The sequence below is a fragment of the Pholcus phalangioides genome, unplaced genomic scaffold, assembly GCF_987345545.1.
Source record: "Pholcus phalangioides strain wild (caught in Gottingen) unplaced genomic scaffold, Ppha-v1.0 ptg000039l_1, whole genome shotgun sequence".
In the NCBI taxonomy this organism is placed as follows: Eukaryota; Metazoa; Arthropoda; class Arachnida; order Araneae; family Pholcidae; genus Pholcus; species Pholcus phalangioides.
Genome location: NW_028301625.1, coordinates 16,713,252 through 16,740,391, shown reverse-complemented (window position 1 = coordinate 16,740,391; position 27,140 = coordinate 16,713,252). Strand labels below are relative to the sequence as shown.

The 27,140-nt window shown below is 35.2% G+C and overlaps 1 protein-coding gene across 1 annotated transcript in view; it reads right to left on the bottom strand.

Moving 5' to 3' along the window:
• The window catches only part of Rme-8 (receptor mediated endocytosis 8), a 328,909-nt gene extending 302,843 nt beyond the window's left edge, over window positions 1-26,066 (bottom strand). The window contains exons 1-6 of the mRNA XM_089253740.1: window positions 25,757-26,066; window positions 23,451-23,543; window positions 17,071-17,146; window positions 10,906-11,049; window positions 5,981-6,022; window positions 540-740 (exon numbers count right to left, since the gene is read on the bottom strand). Coding sequence (XP_089109866.1) covers window positions 540-740; window positions 5,981-6,022; window positions 10,906-11,049; window positions 17,071-17,146; window positions 23,451-23,518 — 531 coding nt within the window. The 5' untranslated portion in view covers window positions 23,519-23,543; window positions 25,757-26,066. The remainder of the gene's footprint in view (window positions 1-539; window positions 741-5,980; window positions 6,023-10,905; window positions 11,050-17,070; window positions 17,147-23,450; window positions 23,544-25,756) is intronic.
• Window positions 26,067-27,140: the final 1,074 nt, after the last annotated feature.

The following is a 27,140-nucleotide window of genomic DNA, read 5'->3' as shown; positions in this document are numbered from 1 at the left end:
ATATCCACTGCGCAAACAATCTGAAACAGCCTGCGTTGCTTAAAAAGGTAATTTCTAACTCTTGTGGCCAATTCAAAAAAGTGGCCTATATATTCAATAACTTTTCTTTCTGTCATTTCAACTTCTAAGCTAAAGAACCTCAAAGTTAAGATGAAAATGAATAAACGCAACATTTTGATGTGGTCCATTGAAAGTTGTTAAATTGGTGCAAAGCTTCCTAAATATAAAAGGAGGTAGCAAACATTCACAGAAAAAATCAAGTAATACTGGAAAATTTTTGTTCTCTTAAAAAGAAAAAGAGATATCCTCAATTATTTTTCATAAGATTCCTTGAGTTTCAACTTGAATGTAACTAACTTGATTTGATAATAAAATACTAATTTCTATTTACTTTCATCTATAAAATCTATCAGCAATAATTATGAAACTTAAAAAGCTACATTAAAATTTAAAATTTAAAAAAATAATTTCCTTTTGCTTTATAAACCAATTTTTATGAACATAAATATTATTCACAAGGAAAGCAGCATATTACAAACCTGTCGACCAAAGCTTCCACAGACAATAACAAAACCACCAGAGTAATCAGATACAGGAATCAAGTGCTCAATGTCTTTGAATTCATAAGATGCTAGAATATTACCACTTTTAGCATCTTTTTGCAAAACAGATGAAACAGAAACTTCTAATGTCATAGGAATTTGATTATCAGACCACTGATGTTTGAACACACTAAAACGCTAAACCAATGGAAGAAAGAGTTAAAGCACATTAAAAAAACTTCATAAAGTTTCAAATTTAAATTACGAATTAAATATTTATGGTACATAAAAAAATATTCATGAGGTAAACATTAAAAACATTCCATATCAACCTGGTGATAAGTAATAAAGTTCTGAAAAATTGAAAATGCTTCATGCAGTTATTGAAATTAATTGCTTGACATGACATTGCATGCTTGAGGGAAGTTGGAATAACGAAAACTTAAAGAACTTGAAATTCTAACTTAATAAATTCGAATGAACTAAAAAATAAGAATTTTTCTAAACCAAAAAATGATTTTGAACTAGTACCGGGCAATGTATAGATTTATAAGAAATCACTGATGTAAGGCCGAGATCAATATCCAGATTTTATGATTTTGAACACAATGCATTGTTAAATCCGATATCTAACATCACGATGTTGATTTAACGAACGTGATTGTGCGATGCTTCATATCTATGGGATCTGATGCAACAACATCAGAGTTGAAATGGTGATGCCAATATAGCGAGTAGGCTTGCACGATGTTGTTACATCTGATTTCACCAATATAGTGAGTGTGGTTGCGTGTGATGTTACATCAGATTCCGCCAATATAGTGAGTGTGGTTGCGTGTGATGTTACATCAGATTCCGCCAATATAGTGAGTGTGGTTGCGTGATGTCACCTCACATTTCACCGGTATTAAAAATCAGAGTTGAAATGACGATGGCGATATAGCGAGTGTTCTTGCATTATGTTTATTATCGGTGAAACTGACTAATCGATTTCCTGGGTACACAAGCATGGTATATATCGTAGAAATCTGATAAAAACATTGCCGTACAAACCCACATATGGTGCCAATTTCAAGATAATTAATTTTTTTATAGTTCTTATTCACAGAACTTGAATGAATTTTCTCAAATGGATGCCACAAATATTACTTAGCATTTTTTCTAATTTAAAAAAATATATATTTGATTTTTTATTTGATAATTTTTTTTCTCAAGTCATATATATAACATGTTAAATCAATGGGAAGAGCTGCGATAATTAAATCTACAAGGACAAAATCATCAAAAATGCTTCTTTATGTGTGGGGGCATATAGGAAATAACAAGACAGTGTTAAATTTAACATTTAACGGGTATGATTGAATTTGAAAAAAAAAAAAAATTCACATATTTATTTATTTATTATTGTTTTGAACTCTGCCTCACATAAATTGGAATAATGCAGGTTTTCAGATTTCTTGCACAATGTTTCAGCACATACAAATACACAAGTTTTTTAGAACTGTTATACTGTAATAAAACTGATTCCTAAACATGAAACAGCACTAAAAGCAGTGACAGATTAATGAGTTTTGGTGGGTGGACGGGGGTGGTCGGTTGTAAGATGCAACAAACCAGGGGGTATGTGATGTCCCAAGAGAATATTTCATTGTTGTTGCTCTCTGGGAGGGAAGGGTCAGCCCTTCACCCATCTTTTAATCCATCAGCGAGTGGAAGGTAGGGGCAGTAACCCATGCAGGATTTTCTCAGGAGGAGGGGGTGTTCAACTATTTTTTTTCTTTCTAAGAATTTTTTTCTTTGTTTTTTACAAAAAAGAAAAACCAATGCAATTCTGCCTACCTCTTTTCTCCCTTGTACGCCAGTGATAGGGTCGCATTATATCAAAGGTGATGGCAGGGCTTAGATTTCTAAAGGGTGTGCCACGGCACCTTGGGATGCTGTGCTATTTGTGCTGCAAATATTCTGTGGATAGTTTTATTAAACAATGTAGTGGACTGTGATTACAAAATGGTAAGTACTGAGTTTATGTGTAATATACAAATACTCAGTGATTCCCCCCATACAAGGAACCTTTATCTGCTTATGGTCAGGATGGCATATTGCAGAGCTCCCACTTGTCTTACTCTTTGTTGAAATGTCCTACTTTCCTAGGTTTTTTCCGTACTTTTTTAACTACATCTTGTCAAAAAAAATTTGTCTAACTTGTTTTATATGAAAATGGAATCGTAGAAATATTGCCAAATAATACAAATGTAGCAGATTGCAATTAATTGTTCAGTCAAAGTAAAAGTTGTATCGTTTTTCAGGTTAATTGGGGGTGTATGTGAGGCTATATGGTCTATTAATTTTTCTTTTGCTAAGTTTGAGGGTTCAAAAACTCATTTTGTGTCAATGTTTTTAATAGACATTAAAATCTTCTATCTGGAAAAAATCACTTTGTATTTATTACTTCAAGGTTTTGGACTATTCACTATACAGTAACTAACACTCATCATTCAAAATGACGTTGCACATCTTGAGTATAGGCGAAAAAAAAACTTGCATAACAAAGTAGTTGGATACATAGGCCTATTCTAGGTTTGGCGACTTTCATGTTACCCAATAGCATTCAACTGTCTTCTATATTTTTAAAACATGCAGAAAAAAAGGCATAAACAATGTTTAAAGCTCTGTAAAGAGCTAGAAATGAAATTGCTTCATTTGTTGAAAACGATGATGCTGGGATTGAACAGCAAAATATAAAGTTTCCATCATCTGCAGCATTCAACCAGATAACGCTACAATGATTTCCTTCGATATCAAATCCATGTTTACTAACATTCCTATCAGCGGTGCAATTTCTTTCCTGAAACAACGCCTGCAAGAATTCCACTTCTCTTCGATTGAAATCGATGAAATTTGTCAACTCACCCAACTTTGTGTATCGCACAATTATTTCTCAGTGTTTGGAAAGTTTTACCGCCAAACAGAAGGTCTTGCCATGGGAAACCCACTCTCGCCTATCCTCTGTGACATATATATGGATTTTTTCGAAACAAAACTTTTGGAAACCCACCACTTCAAACTTTGGATCAGGTATGTTGATGACACATTCACTTTAGTTGATGAGACTGATGTTAATGTCATTGAGTTATTCAATTTTATGAATTCTTTTGACCCACATATTGAATTCACCTATGAAATAAAAAAAAATAATATGCTGCCTTTTCTCGACGTACTCATTAAAAAGACAGACACTGAATTTCATACATCTGTGTACCATAAGCCATTCGCTATCTCCATGCCACCTCATGCAAAATCCTTTCATCCTCCCAATCAGAAACTTTCGGCCTTTTCTTCTTTTGTTTATCGAGCACTAAAACTTTGCAGTGATTCAGCCTCCCTCCAGAATGAACTCAATATCCTTCGTGACATCGCTTCTAATCGGGGGTTTTTCACCTTTTATCATCGACAAGATCCTCAGAAAAATGACCCAGACATGCACCACGAACCTGCTCCCAGCTGACTCAAAACAGTTTTCTAACACCGTTGTTCTTCCATTCGATTCTTCAAGTTTCATGATCTCTTCTATCTTCAAGAAATTTGATTTCTATACAATATTCCAGCCAACAAATATACTCACCTTTTCCCATCTGAAAGATCCTATCTCACCCTCCAAAGAATCTGGTATCTACTTCATCCCATGCAAGAATTGCGAAAATGGATATATTGGCCAAACTAGAAGAAATCTAAATATTCGCGTTCTCGAACACCAAAAGCATGTTGAGAAGGGACGGACGGATAATTCGGCTATTGCCCAACACTGTTGGCAACATTCACATTATTTTGATTTTGATAAAGCGTTTGTTTTTAAAAAAACAACACACAATTCTGAATTGAATTTTCTCGAGGGATACTTCATCAGAACATGCCAGAATTTCCTCGTTAATGATGGAAGAAACACGCCACCCATTTCGTCAGCTTGGACAGGCTTTATTAACCTCAGTCGTGAAAAAACTTTCAACACTTTGCAACAGATGGCTCCCCAATTCGCATTCAAAGACCACTCGGACGCAGCAAATACAAAGGCGAACTCTTCGGACGACCATCATCACCCCTCCACGACTTATTTGTGTGAATTCTGACCACGAGGTCCTGATGACGGCTCTCCATTGAAGAGCCGAAACGCGTCGACCATTCGACCAATTGAATTTATTTGTCTTGAAAACGTGGCAATTTTTGTATAAATTAAAACCAGGCAAAGTTTCTCATTTTTGTGATAATAAAGAAATCATTTTAAAAAAAGATGAACAGCAAAAGCAAAGTAAAACCATCTGGTTCACCTTGACTTATATACATTGGATCTTGTAATTTACAAATTTTGCACTGTGCTTTTAGTAGAATCTTCATAATTTGCTGTGCATTGTGGAAGAGAGTTGACAGACAACTTCTGAAAACTCCTTGAAAAAGTAATATATTTCGCTGGTAATGTATTTACAATTTGTAACATTTTGAAATTAACATACAGTACTTCAAAAAATAGTTTTCAAATTTCTTCTGACATTAAGCATTCTTAAATGTTTCAGGAAGCACCATGGTGCTTGCTAGCAACAGGTTCAAATTATATGTCTAGTCAAGAGTTTTAAAAACTATTCATCTCATCTGCCGCCATTCCACAGAATGAATATAATTCTTATCACCCTTCCTTTGCTAAGTCAAATCATAGTGTATCACCTCTCCACTTAATGAGAAATAATGCCCATTTTGAAACAATCATTTTTTGCATATCTCCACACTGCATGAGCTTATGGCATTCTATGTAAAACTTTGTCATGATGCAAAATTTTTTTTTGCAAAAAATTATTTACATCAATTTCCCAAATCCAAATTTTGGTGATGTCACAATCAGCAACCAATGATAATAAGCACATGACCACCTAGTGACTAGATTGCAAAAACTGCAGATATTTTACCTAGTGTTTTCACAGATTCAGGTTTTTTCCCGTATGATCTTAAATCATTTTGATGATCTCAAAGGGTGAACTAATCCTATATAATTTTTCTACCAAGATCCATGTACAATCTACTTAGGACTAAGAAAATTTATGGCATAGATATGTTGCCTTTGAATGCAAGTAAGTTGCCACTCAAGTACCTAAATTTCTGTTATATAGCCCGCTGGAAAGAAAATGCTCTCTGAAATTGAGAAAGTCAAAATATATAAAACCTGAACTGTTGTATAGCCCTCATTCAGTGCCAGTTTATTTTTAACCTCTGAACATAAGATAACTAATTTTTTTATCCTATTATTAGCAAATTATGAGCAATAACATTTTGGTAGTATTATATAAGTCTAAATTTGAATATTCAAAAATCAGATACACGAACAGATTTTTTTAACATCATAAGATATTGTATTATATACAAAATAAAAAATAAAACGCAAAAAATCCACTTACCTCGAATGCTACAGAAGGCTCTGCTAGTTTGTCTTTGTGTTTCTAAAGAATGTAGTAAATGATAATTATTTATAAAATTAAAGTTCTAAATTAAATACCACAGAAAATAAATATTTTAAAAAATTAATGAATATTGTAACTTGTTTAATCCTTTCTGACATGAATTTTTCAGGAGAATTAAAAAAAAAAACTTATATAAATTTATTTTGTATTTGGGTCTAATGAAACCTGAATATCAAGCATTTTTCCAAAAAAATACTTTCAGTGTTGAGATTCTGAAACAATTCCAATTGGCATCACTAGACATTTTGGAAGCTAATATTCTCTTTCAACTATAACATAACTTTACATAAATGAATTCAAAAATATAATTTATGTGTATTATTCTCTGATAGTACGAGAAAAAAAATATTATATAATGATTCAAATACACAATAAATACCTTCTAAAATTTTCAAAAGTTTCACAGAATTCAAGAGTGACATGTGTATATCAACAAAGAGAATAAAGTTGAGCGTTATTATTTATATATATTTATATATCGGTAAAGACTTGAACTGCAACATACAATGCTAACTGATATCCATTCTCCACAAAGAATGGGCTGTGAAACTCATAAACATAAGTGATTTCAATTGGAATCACCACGGCAGATAGGATTAAGGATTATAGTTTGTTAAACCATTCCCAATAATGAATATGAAATTTGAAAGTGGCTGAAAGGAGCATTACAGCTATAATAATGCAGTAGAACCTCTCTAATCTGGACAGCCATATATAGGAAACTTCTGCAGAAAATTGCTCAATCAGGTACTTCAATGTCTTTTCTTCACCCAAATTCCATTTCGTTTTTTTTCTATTTTACACAACAACCAATTTCTTTCTTCTTTCTCTTGATATATTATTGATGTTCACTGCGGTTTTTGGGTTTCTGGGAAAGTGGAAACAATGATGGCATCTGCATGTCTCAGTGAATGCGATTAGTCAGCTTTGATCAGAACTTTTAATTTCTTCACGATGCATAGTTAATCTTTGTGTTTTAAAACTTGTCCAAAGCTCTATTGTTTTCTCTGATTATTTTGGTGCCAAGATTCCTTGGCACCAAAAACTCCCATAAACAGGTAAATTTGACATCAAACAACCTTTGTTAATCGAAAAGAACGTCAAACATTACAATCAAGATTTCAACCCATATAAACATAACATATTTAAACTTAGCATAGTACTGATGACGTTAAATGTAAAGTACTAATAAGTTTATTTATTTATAAAGAACATTACATGAGGTCGGATGAACAGGCAACTGCTAACCAAGGAATGTTACAACTTTTCTGTGACGTTTTCTTGTCCAGTAAAATTAGCCATGCTGGACAGTTTTCTAGAAGCAGTAGTTCCCACACTGAGTAACAGTGTAAATATAATAGGGAGTCTTAATAAAATGAGGAGTTGCGAGTGAATTCCGAAAATAAAAACATTTGATGAGAAATCAAATTTCAATTCTTCACAACATAAATTAATCAAGCTATTTAACATATACATAACATACAATACAGTGGAACTTTGGTTAATGAGCAATTTGCATAATGAACAAATTTTGACCCGGTTAACAAGTGATGATTTGTATTACGAGCATAAATTTTACGCCTTGTTCATTTATTTTCACATTATCACATCTGAGCTGATGATTTTTTGCTTCCGCCCACACACGTGTTATGGAATTGCAGTAATATTCTCCCCTAAAGTCTCTGGTAAGCGTGCTTCACTTGGAAAATTAACACACGTGCGAGTGTGAATATTTATGATGCAAAACTAGATGTAGAATTGTAGTCATGCGTAAGTGCAATTGAAGGTTTTTTTCTTGGAGAAAACTGTGGGCTGATTTGAATTATTGAACATGACTTTGAAGGGCTAGCTCATGAACAGGAGCCACTACTTGTCAAAGAGATTGTGTGATTGGGGAAGCCCATGGAGTGGGGGTGCATGAGGATGGCATTCAAGAAATAGTGGTGAAAAATGTGTAGGAGTTGACGATAGATGAAGTGATGGATCTCTTTTGCACGCACCAGCAAGAGTTTATGGACAGTATCTCATCTGAGCAAAAGAGAAGTAAGATGTCCTTAACATAAAATGAGATTGTAGAATGTGTGTGGGAATCTGTGCAAAACTATGTTGAAAAGAACCACCCAAATAAAGCTGTAGCAGTGTGCAAGCAATGAATCTGTCCAACGAACACACTGCAATATATCCCATTTCCTAGAAATCCCAAAAAGGAGGCAAAAGCAAGTGTCATTGGATAAGGCTCTTTTTGGAAGTCATGAAAAAAAATAAGTTCGCGAACAAGGAGTCTGTAAATTGTCTTAAATGATAGTCCTTTTCTCTCTCGTTGTTTAGAGTAAGTTAATAGTCAATAATGTCTGTAAACATTATCATATTGTATGTTTATAAATGGCGTTATTTATATTATGTATATTATATAATAATTATTGTGTCTAATTATTGATTGAATGCCGTTTTTATTAGTCATTTTTATGTGAATGAATAATTGTGGAACAAATTAATCAAGTTTCTATTATTTCCTATGAGGAAGTTTGATTAGAATAACGAGCTATTTGGATAATGAACATGTTGACAGAATGAATTAAGCTTGTTAACCAAAGTCCCACTTGTATATTAAAATTTTATATCTACAATAATCAAAGAAATACAGTCGACACTTGATATATAACCACCCCCTTCCTCCCATAAAAAATGGACGTTATATTAGAAGGGTCATTATATCAAAAGTGAAACATATATGATAGTTGATCTATGAAAACATTTGGGATTTATCCTATCGGTTGTTGTAATGAAACTGTTGCTATAACGTGGGGTCATTATAACGAGCATCAACTATATATATTTAGAAGTACATGTTTTGAATTAAGCCTTTAGCCATCATAGCAGAAATCACTATACCTCCTGTAAATGGCACATTTTTTTTAAATGAAGTAGGATTTCTTCAGATTTTCAGCAGGTGCAAAGCAAAGGGGGTAAGAAAATGTTCTCCATTAAGAAATCAGATACAAAATGTTTCAGCTTGTCATTGCCAAATAAAAAGCTTTTTCTCGACCAGATATATGTGGCCTTGTCCCCATTGAAGGGTGAATTTATATACATGGAAACAAAAAAAAAAAGATTTGATAGCAGATGGCAATGCAGGCACTGTTTTACTTTGAATAAAGCTGATTACATAAGAGAGAGAGAGGAAAAGGGTTTACCAATAAAATTGTTGTCATGGGTGGGAAGGGGTTGCGTTGATAAAATTTTTATTAAAAGAAGGCAGCGCTTTGAAAAGTTTGGAAACGACCATAACTTGATAGACTCGATGTGGTCTGGGGTGGGGATACGTGATGATCATGTCAATACATATGTGCACATCGTGTATACAGGGTGCGTAGGAAAGTTGCTTTGCTGCAAATCCATCATGAAATACCTCTCAAACCATTGATCCTAGAGGCATACTTCCAATCAGAAAAAGTATCCAAGTAACATGGACTTTGATATGTCATTCATATTGCGAGGGGTTGCACCATTATTAATATAAAAAATTAATTTTACATTTGGTCAACCTGTCCTGAAAAAAATTAATTAAAAAGTTGTTGCCTTGACTCTGACGAGGCCAACAAAAAAGTTTCATCTTTTTTAAGTGATATTCGCCGAGATATTTAAATTAAAAAATCTGAGAAAAGGTGGGAAAGAACAGCATAATGAGCTGGTGTGTATGTGTTAGTTTTTTTTATGCTGTCCTTCCCACCTTATTTCCAATTTTGTTCATATTATGTCAATGTCATATATAGACATTTGCCAACTCTACACCAGGGATTGACAAATCCCAGGTCGCCATGGCGACTAAAAAATTTGCACATTCGCATCTGAAATTTTCTCAGTGTGATGATTAAATTGGAGTCTGAAAACACAAAATTTTTGGTATTTGTGTAACCGTTTCTTCATTTGATCATTTTTGCCGCACCACGGTCACTTTCTGGTGTCTGCCTTGGTTGTGAGCTTGTCACTGTATTCTTTTCAATTCAGCCAAAATACTCTCTTAATGGTGAAGTACATAAAAAAGGATTGGTGATCAAATTTATGTAAGTTCTTTTAGTCCTGTGTTCGCCTTCTCGCATTCTGTCACAAGCATAAATGAATTTGTCAGTATGCTACAGCCAGTTGGTAAAGATTGACCCTATTTTTAACCCTTTAAGCGGCATTGATGAAATACATTGTCGCTTCAAGCCTTTTAGTTTAGCATTCACAACTCCAGATATTTTTTAATGTTTATTTCCCAATGAAATGCTTTTTCCTATATCTTTTACTTTGTACCTCATGAATACTGAAAGAAAGCTTACTTTATTAAAAAAGATATGGATTTCGGAAGGGGGTTTAGTGATTTCTGTTGCGGCGCTTAAAGGGTTAAAGAAAAGTAAAATACCACAAGAAACTCAAATAGACCTGAATTTTTCTCCAAAAAAAAACTGTCTAAGGAAAAAATGATTTCCATAGTATTTGGAGCAGCTTCTATAGCTCTGTAGTTGAGTGCAGCTATCTGTAGAAACTACAGATCTCTAGCAGTTGGCATCTCTAAATTTCATCTTATTTCAATAAAAATCTGATATGGTGTTTTGTACCTCTTTTTGGGTAATGGCTGGAATTGTTGAGTCACTTTTTTGAACTCTAAAAATAGAACATCCTTTGGTTTTGTTTCCAATTGGCAGATGTTAAATCGACCCATCAGACTATTGTGTTCTATTCTTATTTGCATGTTTAGCATTTAATTAAATCAGTGCAGGTAAAGGAAAAAAATATATAATAAATCATGAAAAAATTAGTTTTATGTATCCAGAAAAACCAACATACAAATTTCTTCAAGTTATCAAAAAATATTTTACCAATGCTTCCGTCAAAATTTCAGCCCTATGTTCAGACGAGAATTTCATGGTATCAGTCTTCTTTCCTTTCTTAATGTTTATCATAAATTCCTCTGAGGAACCCTTAGTAACTGGTGCTATGCTAAGAAGATCACTATACAGCCACTGCAATAGAAAAACACCATATGTAAAAAAAAAGTGTAATTCAAAATATAATAAAATTTTATACCAGAACCTAAAAACCATAATCTCAGATTAAATTAATGGAAAAATCATTATTTTTTTTACGTCAAACTCAATGATAGATTACTACAATAATCTGTGAAGTTCGAATTTCATTGCTTTGCTTTTTTGAACCAAATGAATACTTAACTGTGTAAATAAGTTGTGCAGGTATAATTTGTTTCCCTTTCTTCAAATTGTAGTTGTTTGACATGAATAACATAAGTACACATCTATTTGAAACATATGAAATGTGTAAAAAAAATCTTTTATTCAAACTGTTTTGTGATTACTGTTATTTTGCAATATTTTTTATTCCTGGAAGTTGAAATGTAATGTTTGATTATTTGTGGTGTCTTTGCAATTGAACCAAATACAGTGGAACTTGATTACTGAAATTTTGGATAATTTGAACTTTTATGAACACCCCTTGAGTTCTCTAATTTAAAGTTCAGACTTATTGTTTGATTCAGATTTTTTTCAAATATTTTGGATAATTCATAGTTAAAGAGAGCAAAAATCATGATTACAGTAGGAGCAAATGTAAACAATTTGGGGTAAATCCCCATGATAGTTTAGCAACTCAGTTCGAAAAAATTGCCGGTTTTGATGATTGAAAATTCACAAAGCCACATTATCTTAATTAGTAAAAAGATTATCCGTGTTTGAACTAATCCACCAAAATTGTTTAGATGACTAGTGACAATATCAGGAACTGTCTAGAGAAATAATTCAAAATACTTATTAGTGAATTTTTTGGTTTTTTTTCATAATTTACTGCTTATTTTAAATGTTGAAGCATCAAAAATGTGTATCACTTAATACGAGTTCGGTTGTTCAACCTCTAGAAACAGACTTCAGAACAGTTTCTTCTAACACATTCTAATGAAAATAGATTTCTCTAATACACTCATGTCCATATATTAAGGATAATGCCAGCTCCGGCAAATAAAGGTTCAGAAACAAAACAAATGTTACTTATTCATAAAGCCCATTTATTAAACAAAAGATGAAGAACAAAAACGATGGTGTATGTATGGTACCATTCATAAAAACTACGATTTTCGCTCCCTGGAGCAATTGTAAAAAATATCTCTTTTACAAAAACTTACTATTACATGATTGGTATGATGGTTAATACATTGTATGTCTCCCATGCGATGAAATACAGTCCGTACAACGCCTAGGCATGCTGAGTATCAAATTATCGATCTGATCTTGGGGAAGATCACTCCACTCAGCAAGCAATGCTCTCCGAAGTTCCGGTACACATGTAGGAGGTGGTTGACGGGCTATCGGATTCAAGTCAGGTGAGAATGTTGGCCATTCCATACGGGCTATATCCTCAGATTCAAGGCATTCGTTTACGATGTTTGCTCGGTGAGGACGGGCGTTGTCATCCATAAACACAAATTCTGCGCCCATGGCACCCCTAAACAAACGTACATGTTGTTCCAGAATGATGTCCCGATAAATTTGGGCTTTCATGGTTCCAGTTTGAACATGCAGATCTGTTCTGGAACCCAGTATAATTCCACCCCAAAGGAGCAATGCTGCACCACCGTAACGGTGCCGTTCAATGATGTTGTCTTGGTGGTAACGGGTACTTGGCGTTCTCCATATAAAAGTCTGACGTGAATCAGACTGCAAGCTAAACCTGGACTCGTCGGAAAACATCACACAAGCCCACTGTGACAATGTCCACATTGCATGTTCTCTACTCCAGGCTAATCGCTGCCGACGGTGAGTTGCCATGAGCGGAACACACCTGACAGGCCTGCGAGCATATAGACCAATATCCCCCAAACGTCTGTACACGATTTGCCTTGAAACTGTGGTACCCGTGGCTGCAGATAGCTGACGAGACAGGTCGCATGCTGTGCTCAGTCTGCTTCTTTTGGCAGTTACTGCCAAATACAGGTCTTCATTCGGCGTTGTAACTCGGGGGTGACCTGTACTGCAATGTCTACTGGCATTTCCGTTATCTTGGAATCGTTGCCAAAACCTAGAGATGACACTTTGGGCAATTCCAAGTTCCTCGGATACTTCCATCTGAGTACGCCCATATTCCAGGCGGCCAATAATTCTACCACGTAAAAAATCCTCCACATGCGTCCTCTGTGTCATAACTATTCGCTTATGGCACTGAGCGCCTCTTGTGAACAATTTTACTTCCTTGCCACCATTCCTTATATAACCCCCCTCTTACATTCTCGTCACTGTGACGTACTATCGGCATCATCTGGTGGCTTCCTGAAATTTGCATATTATTCTTGCATATGTGTGTGATAATTCTACAGGTGAAATTTTTAATTTAGATTTCGATTTCCGTGAGATTCTGAATTATCCTTAATTTATGGACATGAGTGTACAATACGCGATTAGCGAAATTTAGGAAAAAATTTCATAATTGATAAAATATCAGTAACTGTTTCTGTAAATAAGGCTTTGAACTTGGTCAAGAAATTCTACAGTGAAACTCATTCCACAACAGAATAATACAACATTTAATATCAATTAATATACACTGCTGGCCACCCAAATTGCAACACCAAGAAAGACAAGAGATATCGCAGCAATATTTATTTTGTAGATAACATGTTGACCAAGCATCAAATGATCAAATTTATAGACTTCTGTGAAGTGTGGTTCTTGCCAAAATCAGTAGCCAGAGTAGCCGCCATTGTTGGAGATCACTGCTGCCACACGCCTCGGCATTGATTCAAAGAGACTTTGGATGTGTTCTTGGGGTACAGCAGACCAAGCAGCTTCCATGCGTTGCCAAAGTTGATCTGGTGTGGCAGCTGGGGATGTAATCTGGGTCAATCGTTGAGCAACCATGAACCACATGTTTTCTATCGGCGAAAGATCCGGAGAGCGAGCTGGCCAGGGAAGCAATTCAATCTGGCGATTGACGAAGAACCTTTGGACAATGCGTGCCACGTGTGGTCGCGCATTATCCTGTTGAAATATGGCTGTGGGCAAGCCCTGAAGGTAAGGAAGGACAACTGGCTCCAACACCTCGGAGATGTAGCGCTGGCTTTTTAAAGTACCGGCAATGCGTACTTGAGGAGTGCGAGAGTGATATCCAATACCGCCCCATACCATAATACCCGGTGCAGGACCAGTGTGGCGGTGCATAACGCAGCTGTTCAGCATCCTCTCTCCACAGTGTCTCCAGACTCGAATCCGACCATCGTGGTGTTGCAGACAGAAGCGTGACTCGTCAGTAAAGACAATTTCATTCCATTGTGCCGTCCACATCCTTCTTTCATCGCACCATTGGCGGCGGAGACGTCTGTGGTTCTGCGTCAAGGGTAGACGAAGCAATGGACGTCTTGCGGACAGACCACTCTGCTGTAAACGCCGTCGAATGGTACGCGCAGACACTGGATGATGCGGTACAGACTGAATGTGCTGTGCTATGGTTCGTGATGTGGCTGAGCGATCCGTCACTGCCATACGCACAATACGCCTGTCATCATGTGAAGTGGTGCACTGAGGTGGATGCGATCGAACACGTCGGTCCGTCGTACCCTCCTGCATCCAACGATCACATATCTGCATTACAGTTGTTTGGTTTCGTCCAACACGACTACCGATTTCCCTGAAAGATAATCCACAATCTCGGTAGGCCACTATCCTTCCTCTGTCGAACTCGAATACTTGATCAAAAGATGATCGCTGTTTTCTACGAGGCATGATTGATCGTTTTGTTGAAAAAAACACAAGAAAAACACAATTGCCGTACTTCAAATCGTCGAAATCTCCAAGCCTTAAATAGCGCTTTGAAGTGGCGCCACAGGCGCGCGTGATGTGCGTCTGCGCTGAAATTCTAATCATTTGCATATCTCACCTCCACTAATGCATGTTGTAAATTTCATATTATTTGCATGCTTCCTTCAGGGTGTTGCATTTACGGTGGCCAGCAGTGTATAACCCTATGTGAATATCGATGAGTAAGTTGCAATTTGTTGTCATTTTACAGATCCAATATAAATTAGATCATTTGAATTCTTGATAATTCAAACTTTTTTCTGTCACCTTTAGCTAAGAAATTAACCAAATTCCACTATAATATAGTTATTACCTGGCCCAGAAGTTTATCACATGTGCATTTTTCCGCCTTCACTCACTGTCAAGGATATTTTTTTTAGCTTCGGGATATTTTTTACATTTAAATTTTCCCATAAAAATGAGAATACAGTTTTGTGTACTCCTGAAAAAGTATGCTTGAATTTCTTGGGGGGAAAAGATGTATTGCTTTTACATCACTTCTCTTGTATCTTCCTATACAGATAACAGGCAAGATTTAGTACCAATTCCAAGAAAAGTTAATGTTTAATAAAGATTTGAAGAGCTGGCTGCCTAACTGAACAATGAATAAAATCAAATTTAAGGAACTTTGATCCTGTACAAGGAAAGAAAGACTTTTTTCTTTAAAAGGGGCTGATGGGAAACATGGCTAAACATTTTCAAAAAGAATTTTCAAATCATTAATACCATATTGAATGATTTTGATTCAGAATATTCTGCATGCATAGATAATCTGAAAACTTCATTTTGTAAAGGGAATATTCATAGGCGGATATAGACTTGGAAGTCTGGGGGGGGGGGCATGGTCATTATTGCTGGGGGACACGATGATGATGCCAATTCATATATGCATTAGATCAGTCGACTCCACCTTTGACACTGGGGGGCAATGCCCCCCATGCCGCCCCGTATTTCTGTCCATGGGAATATTTAAGGGCTACTAGGGGGGGGGGAAATCGAACTTCAACATTCTGGTTTCCGCCACTTAGTTCCTATGAGTTTATAAAAAATTTTTGGTTTAAATAGCATTTACATTAAAAAAATCATATTTTTGAAAAATCATTCAAACCGCAAATAATTAAAATAAAGTGTTTATTAACGTAATTAGCACTATTCCAGGGCTTGACAAATCCCAGGCGCCAGGACCCTATGGTAATTATAAAATCGGTATATGTACCTAAAAGTTTCTATATGTAATTTTCAAATTGGAATTAATGAATAACACAAAATTTTCTTATTTCATGATAGTGTCTTTTAACATATGAAAAGGATATATCCCAGAAAAGTAGACTATTTTGGTGCATTTGATCATTTTTGTCGCACCACGATCATTTTCTGCACATGAGGGTTAATTAGACTGGCACCTACAATTTATTGCCGATTCCGAACGGCAGGCTTGTGTTTTTTTTAATACTCATTGATGGCGGACTCCCTGCAGTTGAAATTTTTGCTGCTGTCATGTCGCCGTTTTTGCTGTACCCCTGTGTCAGGAAAGTTTTCTGACAAGGATGAACAAGGTATCGAACTCCCGACACCTCTAGACATCCTTTGGTACTTTAGGCGAGTATCTTATCAACCTGGGCAACCGTGCCCCTTTTTTTGGTGCAAAGCAAATCATTTGATGTGAAAAAAAATATTTTACTACTCGTAGAGTACAGCATTATCTATCCGTACATGTTTAAGTTCTTTTCTTTGTGGAACAAAATTTCACTGCTTCAGCATTCATGTAAATTTCCACATCATTCTGACTAGTGGTTCTCATTTTACAATGCTTTGAAATCGGAAATTTAGTTATTGGTCGAAAGGAATCTTCTGAAGAGAAAAAAATTTTAAACCATTCTGTGGATTTTTACAAACTAATTCTACCTATAACTACTGGAAATTTTGCAAAGCAACAACATCTGGGCCTTGGTTATTACTGTATAGATATTGAGAAGTGATGACAAAAAAAAGACTGGGGAAAAAGATCCAATGTACAAAATTTCCTGTCTTCTCTTTGTTTCATGGAACACTTCTACCAATCTTTTTTCTGAGGTAAAAAAATTGGCATACTATAGTGTATCAAATATTTAGTGAAAATCTGGGCAGATTCATTAAAATAATTCAAAATAAATGGCATTGACCAACAAAGAAATTGTAAACTCTTACTTGATTTGTTACTTCAAGCTTTGTAGGATTATAAGTAGATATACCCATAGAGCCAATGGAAAATATTCTCTTGTATCTTGAACATAAAAGTACAGAAATATCAGTTTCCCATTAAATCAGTTCTAAATCAATGACTAAAGTCTTCAATTTAATTCTTTAAAAATATTTCACAGATTAAAAAACTGAAGCAAATTAATTTGTATAATCATGAACAACCTGTGAGATAGGGTGGAACAAAAAACAAAATTTTCAAAATTGCTATTGTAATAGAATTTAAAATATGCCTTTATGTGAAAAAATATTCCTAATTTTTTCCTCAAAATTCAAACTTTTTGAGGTTCCTCATTGCCCCTGAAGTTTTACGCGTCTGTGGAATTCTGTAACATGACACAGTGGAGGGGGATTTTCTATTCCCCTGAACATGATTCGTTCAGTGACCTCGATGCTTTTCCCTTGTTTTCAGTATTCACTTGCAATCTTACCCCTTCACTGAGAAGTAGTAGTCAAAATGACGACTAGAAGCTTTTATTGTTATGACATTTAAGGAAATCCCAAAGAGTGGAATTCTAGGGTCTCGCCCACCTATGGCGGTGTTAAGCCTTGTTATTTGCTGACTCAACGCATTATGAAGGCACAACAATCAAGAAAAGATCCAGCTATTGCAGACATTCGTGAAATTATCGTGCCAGAGATATAAAATATTTGGAAAACTATTTCAATTCCTACGGTTTCTCATCAACGGATATGAAAAATTTTCAAAGACCTTTACTGCAAATCAGAAAAATATGAAAGCAAGGAAAAATTCTCAAACTTTCAAGTTGAACATGAAATCTTTCCAGTGCGAAGCACGGAAATTGTTCGACATTGCAGCAAGCAAATGTGATTTTGAAGACCTTAAGTGTGACCAGTTGAGAAAGGTCTCAAATTTAGAGAGAGATTTCTTGCAAGATTAAAGAAACACATGCAAGATGGCCATTGGTCGAGCAGATATCCTAACAACGAAGAAATTGAAAAACAATGAACAAAGGAAAATGAAAATGGTATCCCGTTTGAAGTCATCTCAAGAAGAAACATCGGAAACTAGTTCATCAACCACTGAAAACTCATTCTGAGGAGAGTGATCTATATTAGCCAAAACATAGTTTACCGATCTACCAATACTGAAGCTGGTCCATCAATCGGTGCCAAAGCAAGTACTTCATTTGCTTTTGAAGTTCTACCATCATCCTCTCAGATGAAAACTAAATTACCAAATGTTGCTCTTACTTGTGATAGAACTGGTGTGTCTGATCGATCAGCTGCAATTATTGTGAATGCTGTGGTGGAAGATGTTGGGTTATTGACGAAAGTGAAGCCAAATATGACAATAGACCGGATGAAAATAAGGAGTGAAAGAGCATCCCAGAGTTCTTTTGCAAGATAAAATTCCTAGAAGAAATGTGCGAGGAATATATTTTGTGATGGTCGAAAAGACAAAACCTTAGCTAATGTCAAAGAAGGTGATTCTTTACATAGAAGAACCATATCTGAAGAACACAACCATATTGCAGGAACAAGGGTCAATTTATCTCGGTCACACAACTCCAAGAAGCAGTAGAGCAAGGGATATAAAGTCATCAATCCTAGACTTTTAAAGCAAGATTTTGATACGAAGGAATTGATGGTGATCGGATGCGACAGGACTGTTACCAATACTGGTTATAAAACTGGTGTTAATATAAATTAATAGAGAAAGAAATATAGGCCATCCCATACAATGGCTTATTTGTGTTTTTCACTTCAATGAGTTACCTCTAAGGTATCTTGTGAAGCATCTAGATCAGTGATTCCCGACGTAGGCATTGACATCCCCTGGGGGTGAGATGGAATGTTCCAGGGGGACAGTAAAAGCTGCGAGTGTAACATAGAATCCTATGGGTTAGATTGCGTTGGGGGGCGATGGGAGGAAAACTTCTGAAGAAGGGGTGATGGGACAAAAAAGATTGGGAAACTACGATCTAGATGGATGTTCCATCAGTCCACACGGCCTTCAAGGTGATATCAGAAAAAAGTTAGAAAAGTGTGAAAAGATTACCTATTGTGAAATTTAAACCAATCTGTAATAACCTTCCGATAATGGACAGTGACAACAGTGATTTAAGTGCAGATCAGAGATATCTTGTGGAAATAGTACGGGCAATAGAAATGGGTGATTTACCTGCTTCGTTATCACACTGTGACCAGGTAAACTTTCGCATGCTGTGTGGCTTATGACAGATAATGCTATTTTAAGGTTGTACTCTGCAACAGAAAAGCCTAATGAAAATCTCAGTATTTTGAATGAGTACATAACGAAAGTTTACGCACCAATGTGGTTCAACATTAAGATAAAGTCATCGTGTGTGTTGTTCAATTTAGTAGAGTTATCCAGGTTTTTACCTGACAAAATACATATTTTGCATCATTGATCCCATCAAAGGAACGCTTTATACGCCCACCCAGAGAATTTATTGCTCTACTCTCAGATGAGAATCTCATTTACAAAAAACTGGGAATCAAGAGAATTCTGAAAATTAGAAATGAAGGATTTTCAGAAGCAGAAATTCGTACATTCCATGTTCCGAAAATAAGCTTTCCTAATAAGCACTATTCGGAACTATGTGCATGGAATCATGTGCGAGTGACTGAACCACCTATTATAAAAAAATCAGGAAATGGACCGACAAAAATAATCTTTAACCTGCTTTTCCATCTATACCGAATTTTCCATGTCACACACAAGTAGTTGAATGGTGCGTTCAACTTGTAACTGAAGCATCTCTTGCTGTATCAACAACCGAGAGTCGTGAAGGCTTCATTCAAGCCAAAATAAAATCAAGGAATACTCTTCTATGGTTTGGAAAAAAAGCGTACTATTTTGCAAAAAGGTGAAATGTAATAAGTGTCATAACAGAGGAAGCAATATAAGCCCCGTTCACATGGGAAATAGAAAGAGCGCGGTTAAAACGGGCTTCAAGGATTTTTGCTAAAACCCGTTCACATGGACAAGTTTTTCTATAGAGGCATTCTCCTGACACCTATATCGTCAAACTATGCTGTTTTTTTTTGTTTTTTAATTTGAACATGGTTATAGTTTTGTCCCCACCCCTTCCCTCTCCCTAAAAAGGGTTTATTTTCATCTCCCTTTATCAATCACTATATTTGGAGTGCTTGAAAAATTCTCCTTCCAACTTCCATGACAGCTGCAAATATGCTTTTGAACTTCATTTTAAAAATCTAGTTTTCAAGATAACAATTTTTGACAGCCAATGCTTCTCCAGCTTCCGACATCTGTGTGGTTTGATCATCATGCTGGTCATAGATGATTTAAGACTCCATTCCTTAGTTTGTTCCTTAATCTCGATTGGACTTGTGCCGTGTTTACAACCTCAACTTGAGCTTCTGGATTCTCAAAAAGAGATTGGATTCTCAGCTGATAATGGACTATCATGGGTGAGATAACATCAGTTTGGCTGAACTAAATCTTTGAACGGAGATCTCAATGAAAAATTTGTTTCAAGTCAAAAACAACTAGAAGTTTAAATTGTAAATGTAATGCCTTAAAATACTTTACAAAATAAAGAAATTAAAGTGAATAAAAACTTGTTTGTATTTCCTTCTTGTTGTCTGTATTAACTAAGGATATTTTGAACCAGTCATGTAATCTCAAGGGAGTTTACAGGGGCATTGGAGGAAACCGATCAAGATAATAAATTGCGATCAAATAAATTTGGAAAATTTCAATTTTTACAGTATAAGCAGCACTTTCTGTTGGGATCTGCGTTTCTCACAGCATGATATTTTGAATGTCTGGGGGGGGGGGGGAAGAGGCCATCTAAGGAACAAAAATTTTTTATATAGTTACTAAACACATTTATACAATGTTTTGACTCAGCCTCTTGGACGTAGTATAAACAAGATTCCCCAGTATTATATGCAGTGGAGTTGGCTAGAGGTCACGTTATTTCCTGTTATTCTCCAACCCTATTCTACTTGTCTATGCCAACTGGATGCTTTCCTTTGCTAAGCTGCCTATACACATTTACATTGCCAATTTACTTCCCATCTCTGTGATTGGTTTAATATTTGAAAAAGGAATCAACAATATATTGAACTTAATCCTGGAATTGCACTGTTTGTAAAAGTAAATTTTACTTTTTTTTATATGAAAAGAAATTTCAACTGTCTAATCCAGGGTTCTTCAAACCTATCAAACATTGGGAGAAAAATTACTCTCCATGAAGACCACAGGTCAACAACTCTGAATCTAGCAATTCACAATAGCTTAACTCAGTATACAATAGGCCAATGGGAACCCAGTTAAACAGGGAAGAGGGCAAAATAATTGAATATATTTAATTACTTTGAAAATATTTCTTCAGTTTAAGTCAATTCTAAAATAATTTCTTTCAGTAATTAAATGGCATGATCCAAAGACCTCAAGTGCAGAAAGGGCCTCATGGCAATGAGATCTGGTCAAAATTTTCAACATTCAATATGTAAATTGGTTAGCAGGTGTTTCTAATTAAGTGAGGCTGGAAAAACCACAAAACTAATTTTCCCAGGAAAGGGCCCGAACTGGGGGGGGGGGGGCAACTACCATGGGCAGAAAAATATAAGGGGTGCCAGTTCTGGGTGAGAACAAACACTGTTATAAAATTATCAAATTTTAAAGTTGGGGGCTGCAAAATCGTTTGCCCCGGGCAGCTAAAATCCCAGTTACGGCCCTGGCCCAGCGGACCATCATACTGTTGAGACGGCTATGGTCAGGGCCTCCTTTAATGAATAGGCTAGTCAGGGCAATGCGGGCAGTGTCGAATATTTTGGAGTGAGTATCGCTCCCACAAGGGTTCCAGCCCAGGGGCTTGGGGCACCTGTTCATAATTTTCGTTTGTACTATAAATTGAATATGGGGGGGGGAGCAAAGATACCAGCATAACTGGCAAAATGTGGGGGGCCATGGTTGCGCTACAGCTTTTGAATGTAATTCTACAAAACAACTTGATTAACATAATAAGCTTGTTGAGTGTGAAAGCATCAGAGTTATAAATTATCTTAATGAAGTCTAACAAATACAGTTAAAAATATTTATAAAATCTCCATTAATGTCACGAGCTTGTGTATGAAACAATGTTCAAAACCATATTTAAAACAAATACTAAGAAATGTCTTTCATACAGTTTTAATTGTGTTAAAACTGTGCCACATGTCACTCAAGGGATCTCTAAACGTGCCACAAATTGCTTAAGTATTCTGGAACTGTGTCGCAGGTCACTTAAGCGATCTGCTAATGTGCCGCTTAGTTCATTTTTACAAAATTTGGTTTAAGGGAGGCAGGCCACATCAGATAACCCCCAAGGCCACATTTGGTCCGCGAGCCAAGGGTTTAACATACACTGAAGAGCCAAAAAAACTGGTAAATCATCATTGTAGAGGGACTTATCATTACATCGAGTATCGTTGTAGTGAGGTTTCACTGTGTTCATTTTTTTTAATCTTGTCCTTTTTTTATTTTTCAGCCCATTGTTTCAATTTTCCTGTTGTAATTTTAGAGTTTTTATTAGTATTTAGGTCTATAGTTTTTATTTTTATTTTTAAATGGTGTAATGATTTTAAAATAAAACCAGAAATTATTATTTTTGTTTAACTTTGACACATCACTTATTGGGTATTCATTGGCACCCACAGTGGAAAAAATTAAAGGCACCAATTAAGATACCCACTGTTCAATCTCAATCACCAAAAAGAGTGAACAACACTAGTTTTAACATTGGCAATGTTTTCTTCCACAATGAACTTATTTTCAGGTTTAATGATAATTGTTCATAATTCACATTTTTATCAATTGATAATAAAATTAGATTTTAAAATGTGACATCATCAGAGGACTCGAAGGGCCAAATTTGGCTGTGGGTCATGTGGGTTGAGTAAGTATTCTCTACAACAAATACAATATTGTGCAGGCCCCAGGGCCAACAATATTGTATAAATAAATAAAATAAATATACTTTAAAATTCAATACTTCAGAAGTTAAAGTGTGTCCAAGGGCTTTAATTTGCATCCTGTATAATCCATCAAATCTTCAGAACTTTTGTGAAGTGTTAAAAATAATTTCAAAATATTTTAAACTCCAGCAGATGCATGTATATAAGAGATGTGCAGATTAAAGAAAATTATACATCTCCTACATCCTGGAAGGTTAAATGAATGAATAAGAGATATTCCAGTTCGAATAACTTTCCATATAATGCCATACTAAATACAATAATAAATTTGGTTTGAAAAGTACCAGAGATATTCTAGTGTTTATCAAAATAAATCAGATGTAATAACTTCACATTAATACACAAATGTAACTTACTTTCCTTTCCAGGAAATCTTTGTAACTAAAAAACATGCTATGTCCTGATTGCCTTTCAAAGCACTCATGTCTACCAAACATACAGAGGAGGACCTTGAAGTAGAGCAAGATTGATTGTTATAACATTTAAAACTTGAAATAGATTGATTGATTAGGATATATATGAAGATTTCAAAACAATAAAGAAAAAGAAAGCAAATCTCTTCAGCAGTTAGCTCATAAAGTCAGAATATTACACATATTTTTTCCAATTAAGAAAACGAAATGATATTTGTGACAAAGTTAATAATATAATTAATAATATAATATGTGCCTAACTGCAATGATTTGGCAAACATAACAAAATTCTAACTTAGATTGCAATTAGAGATCTAAAATTCTCAGTAATAATCTTAAGGAGAATATTCTCTGGAAAAGCTACAGCAATAAATAGTTCATCTAAGTTTTTACTTGTTAATAATTATCTAAAAAACGTTCATAAAATATTACAGGTTTAAAAATAAGTTTTAAAAAACAAACAATTAACAGTAACTCTATTACACCGATAGAAGAAAGCTATATTTTGTTTGATTTTTCTGCACACACAATAGCTTTGCGTAAAATCAAAATTGAATATCTCCACTCACAAAGTTCCCTAATTATGTGTATATTCAAAATAGTATGGATAGTAATTAATTCTTCTATATTAGATTGAGATACAGTGTAAGTTTGATTTTACGAACTGCACATTTTTACAAACTGTTCTTATGGTCCCAAACAGTATACTATTCCTTTGATCATTTTGATCAGTTTTGTCGCACCACGGTCATTTTCTGCACACAAGGGCTAATTAGACTGGGACCTACAATTTATTGCCGATTCCGAACGGCAGGCTTGTTTTTCATACTCATCGAGAGGTTGGTGCGCTAACCCCTCGATAGGGGACTCCCTGCGGTAGCAATTTTTGCTGCGGTCAAGTCACAGTTTTTTGTTGTACTCCTGTGTTAGGAAAGTTTTCTGACAAGGACGAACTGGGTATCGAACTCGTGACACCTTTAAACATCCTTTGGTACTTTAGGCGAGCATCTTATCGACCAGGCTACCGCGCCCCTTACTATTCCTTTCAATGTCGTTTCCATTAATGAGCTTTAAATTTTACAAATTGTTTTTTTGTCTGCACAGCTTCGTAAAAACAAATGTCAACTATATATATTGACTGGATGCCTAAAAAATTTGCAATTCCCGAAATCTTGCAAGGGATTAGATATTTATTACATCCAGGGCCACAACTAGGGGGGTGCAAGTGGGTCTGGCGCCCCGGGTGCTGTACTAGAGGGGGGCGCAAATTCCACTATTTAATCTCTCCTTCAACATTATGAGGGGGCACCAAAATGCATGCTTGCCCCGGCTGACCAAGCATCTAGTTGCGGCCCTGATTACATCTGCCAAACTGAAAATTAGTATGTCTGCTAAATTAGGTTCTAATATTTATTAGTTTTGAAATTATTCCTTTCATCCCTCAAGGCTGTAGCGAGGAGGGAAGGACTTCAGGGGTCTGTTCTTCCCCGAGAACGAAATTTCTGCCAATGGGCCTGTCATCAATGTAAAATACAGTCAAATCCTGTTATAACGAACGCCAAGAGACCAGAGGAATCACTTCATTAAAACAAAATATTATTATGAAGGAATTCCAGGTTACCTAGCACTGTTCCTATGTAAACTTAATCGGTAAATTAAAAAAGTGTTTGTTAAAACAAGATTTTTGCTATATTGGTATTCGTTAAAACAGGATTCGACTATATTCTTCAGTTCTATATTTTCACCAATTCTAAATTTTCATTAATTTTTGCGCTAATTTACATTTTCCAAGCATACCCTGTTGCCCGAAATATACAAAATCAGAGCTAGAGCCGAGAAATTATTTGCGCACTGGGCCTGGCGTCTCATAGGGGCTGCCCTGTGTGAAGGTACAAGGTGATTGGACACAATTGTGATAAACAAATAACCTAAGGGGTGCATATAACCACTGCTGTAGCTATAGTGTATTGACAGTTCATTCCTACTGATACAGTTACAACAGAATAGTTAAAAGACATAAATGACAACTGAATTAATACATTTTTGTTCATTAATAGTGCTTAATTAGTCAAGTAAAGTGATAGAAATTTGTTTCTCTGGTCACATTATCATATTAGATGTTGATGGAAATTTGTAAACAAACTTTTAAAAAGTCATTTTGAATAAATAATTACAATATTAATTGTTAATTTTGTTTGAAAATGTGTGAAATTCGTGCATAATTTGTAAAATACAAAAGATCTACTCACTTCAGAAGCAAGTGACATACAGAACAGGGAGTTTTCCTGAATGTAAACACGAGGTCCTTCCCTCTTGTAGCACTTGAAGCAGACGGCAACTAATCAAAACCAACGGAACTGTGGGTAATTTTTTCAAGTATCGGTCGTGATGAGTTGGAACTTATTACTTCATTGGATATCTGAAACAAAACAATGGAATTTGTTATGTTCTTCAAATAACGATAGCGCTGTATTTAATAAATTTCAAAAAGAATAACGTTAACCGGCACATGATGACAGAGGAGGCGGGTCAAAATTGGTGGCATATGAATTGTTGCCAAATAAAAATACAATGTCTGAAAAACAGGATATGACTGAGAAATGGAGATTATTAAAATTTTTTATTAAGATTTTCATGTGCCTCTTTTTAGATACCAAAATGACACTTCCAATCGTAAACTTTCGTGGAGTGAATATGATTTAACCTTTTGCAAGAACAAAATTTTTTAATTCTAATCAAATTGCTTATTCTCCATAGGAAAAACAAAATTTTCATATTTTGTTGTTAAATTGTGGCGTTAAAAGTTACGTGACCATTGACCATCCACATTTTTCTCAAACATTCCTCCTATTTTCATGTGCAGTAGGTACAATAGGATCACGATTATCCGAGCAAACGGACCGGACCTAACTCGGTTGGCTGAAACCAGGCGCGGATCCAGGGTGATGTGTTGGGGGGGGGGCGATTTTTTACAGTGAAGATGTCGATCGGTGAGACCCAACCTTGTGTCCGCAGGTGCCAAACGTACTTAAAATAAAAAAACTAAAAAAAAAAATTAATTAAGAATTAAAATTATTTAAAACTTTCAATTAACTTTCATTTAAAATTAATTGAACATTAAAACTAATTGAACATTAAAATTAATTACGATTACATTTAATTAAAAATAAAAATAAATTAAAAATTGAGAGAAGGCAGTTAAAAATTAAATGTAAATAAAATTTATATTAATAAAAATTATATTTTTTCAATATGCAACATACTTATTTAAAAAATTTCTTGCAGCAACTGGTGTTACAATTAATGAATAAGCTGTTTTTGATAATAAATTTGAACGTTTGTGCCGGCTACCCTCGCAAAAAATACCGTACGAAAAAAAAGTTTGAGGTGCAGACTGAATAATGTGTGTTATATTTATAAACATTGTAAAGAATTCTGATGCACATTACCAGCTAAAAATGTTTTTTATTAACAGTATCATGAGCAATTGTACAAATAAATAAAAACTTAGCAGATGAAAAGAGAGCAGAATATGAAAAGCATATGAAGAATTATTATTTTTTAAAATGTTCCAAGAATCCTACTTCTTCCTCCTTCGCTTGATAAAAATTAAAGCTCACAGTTAACCGGACA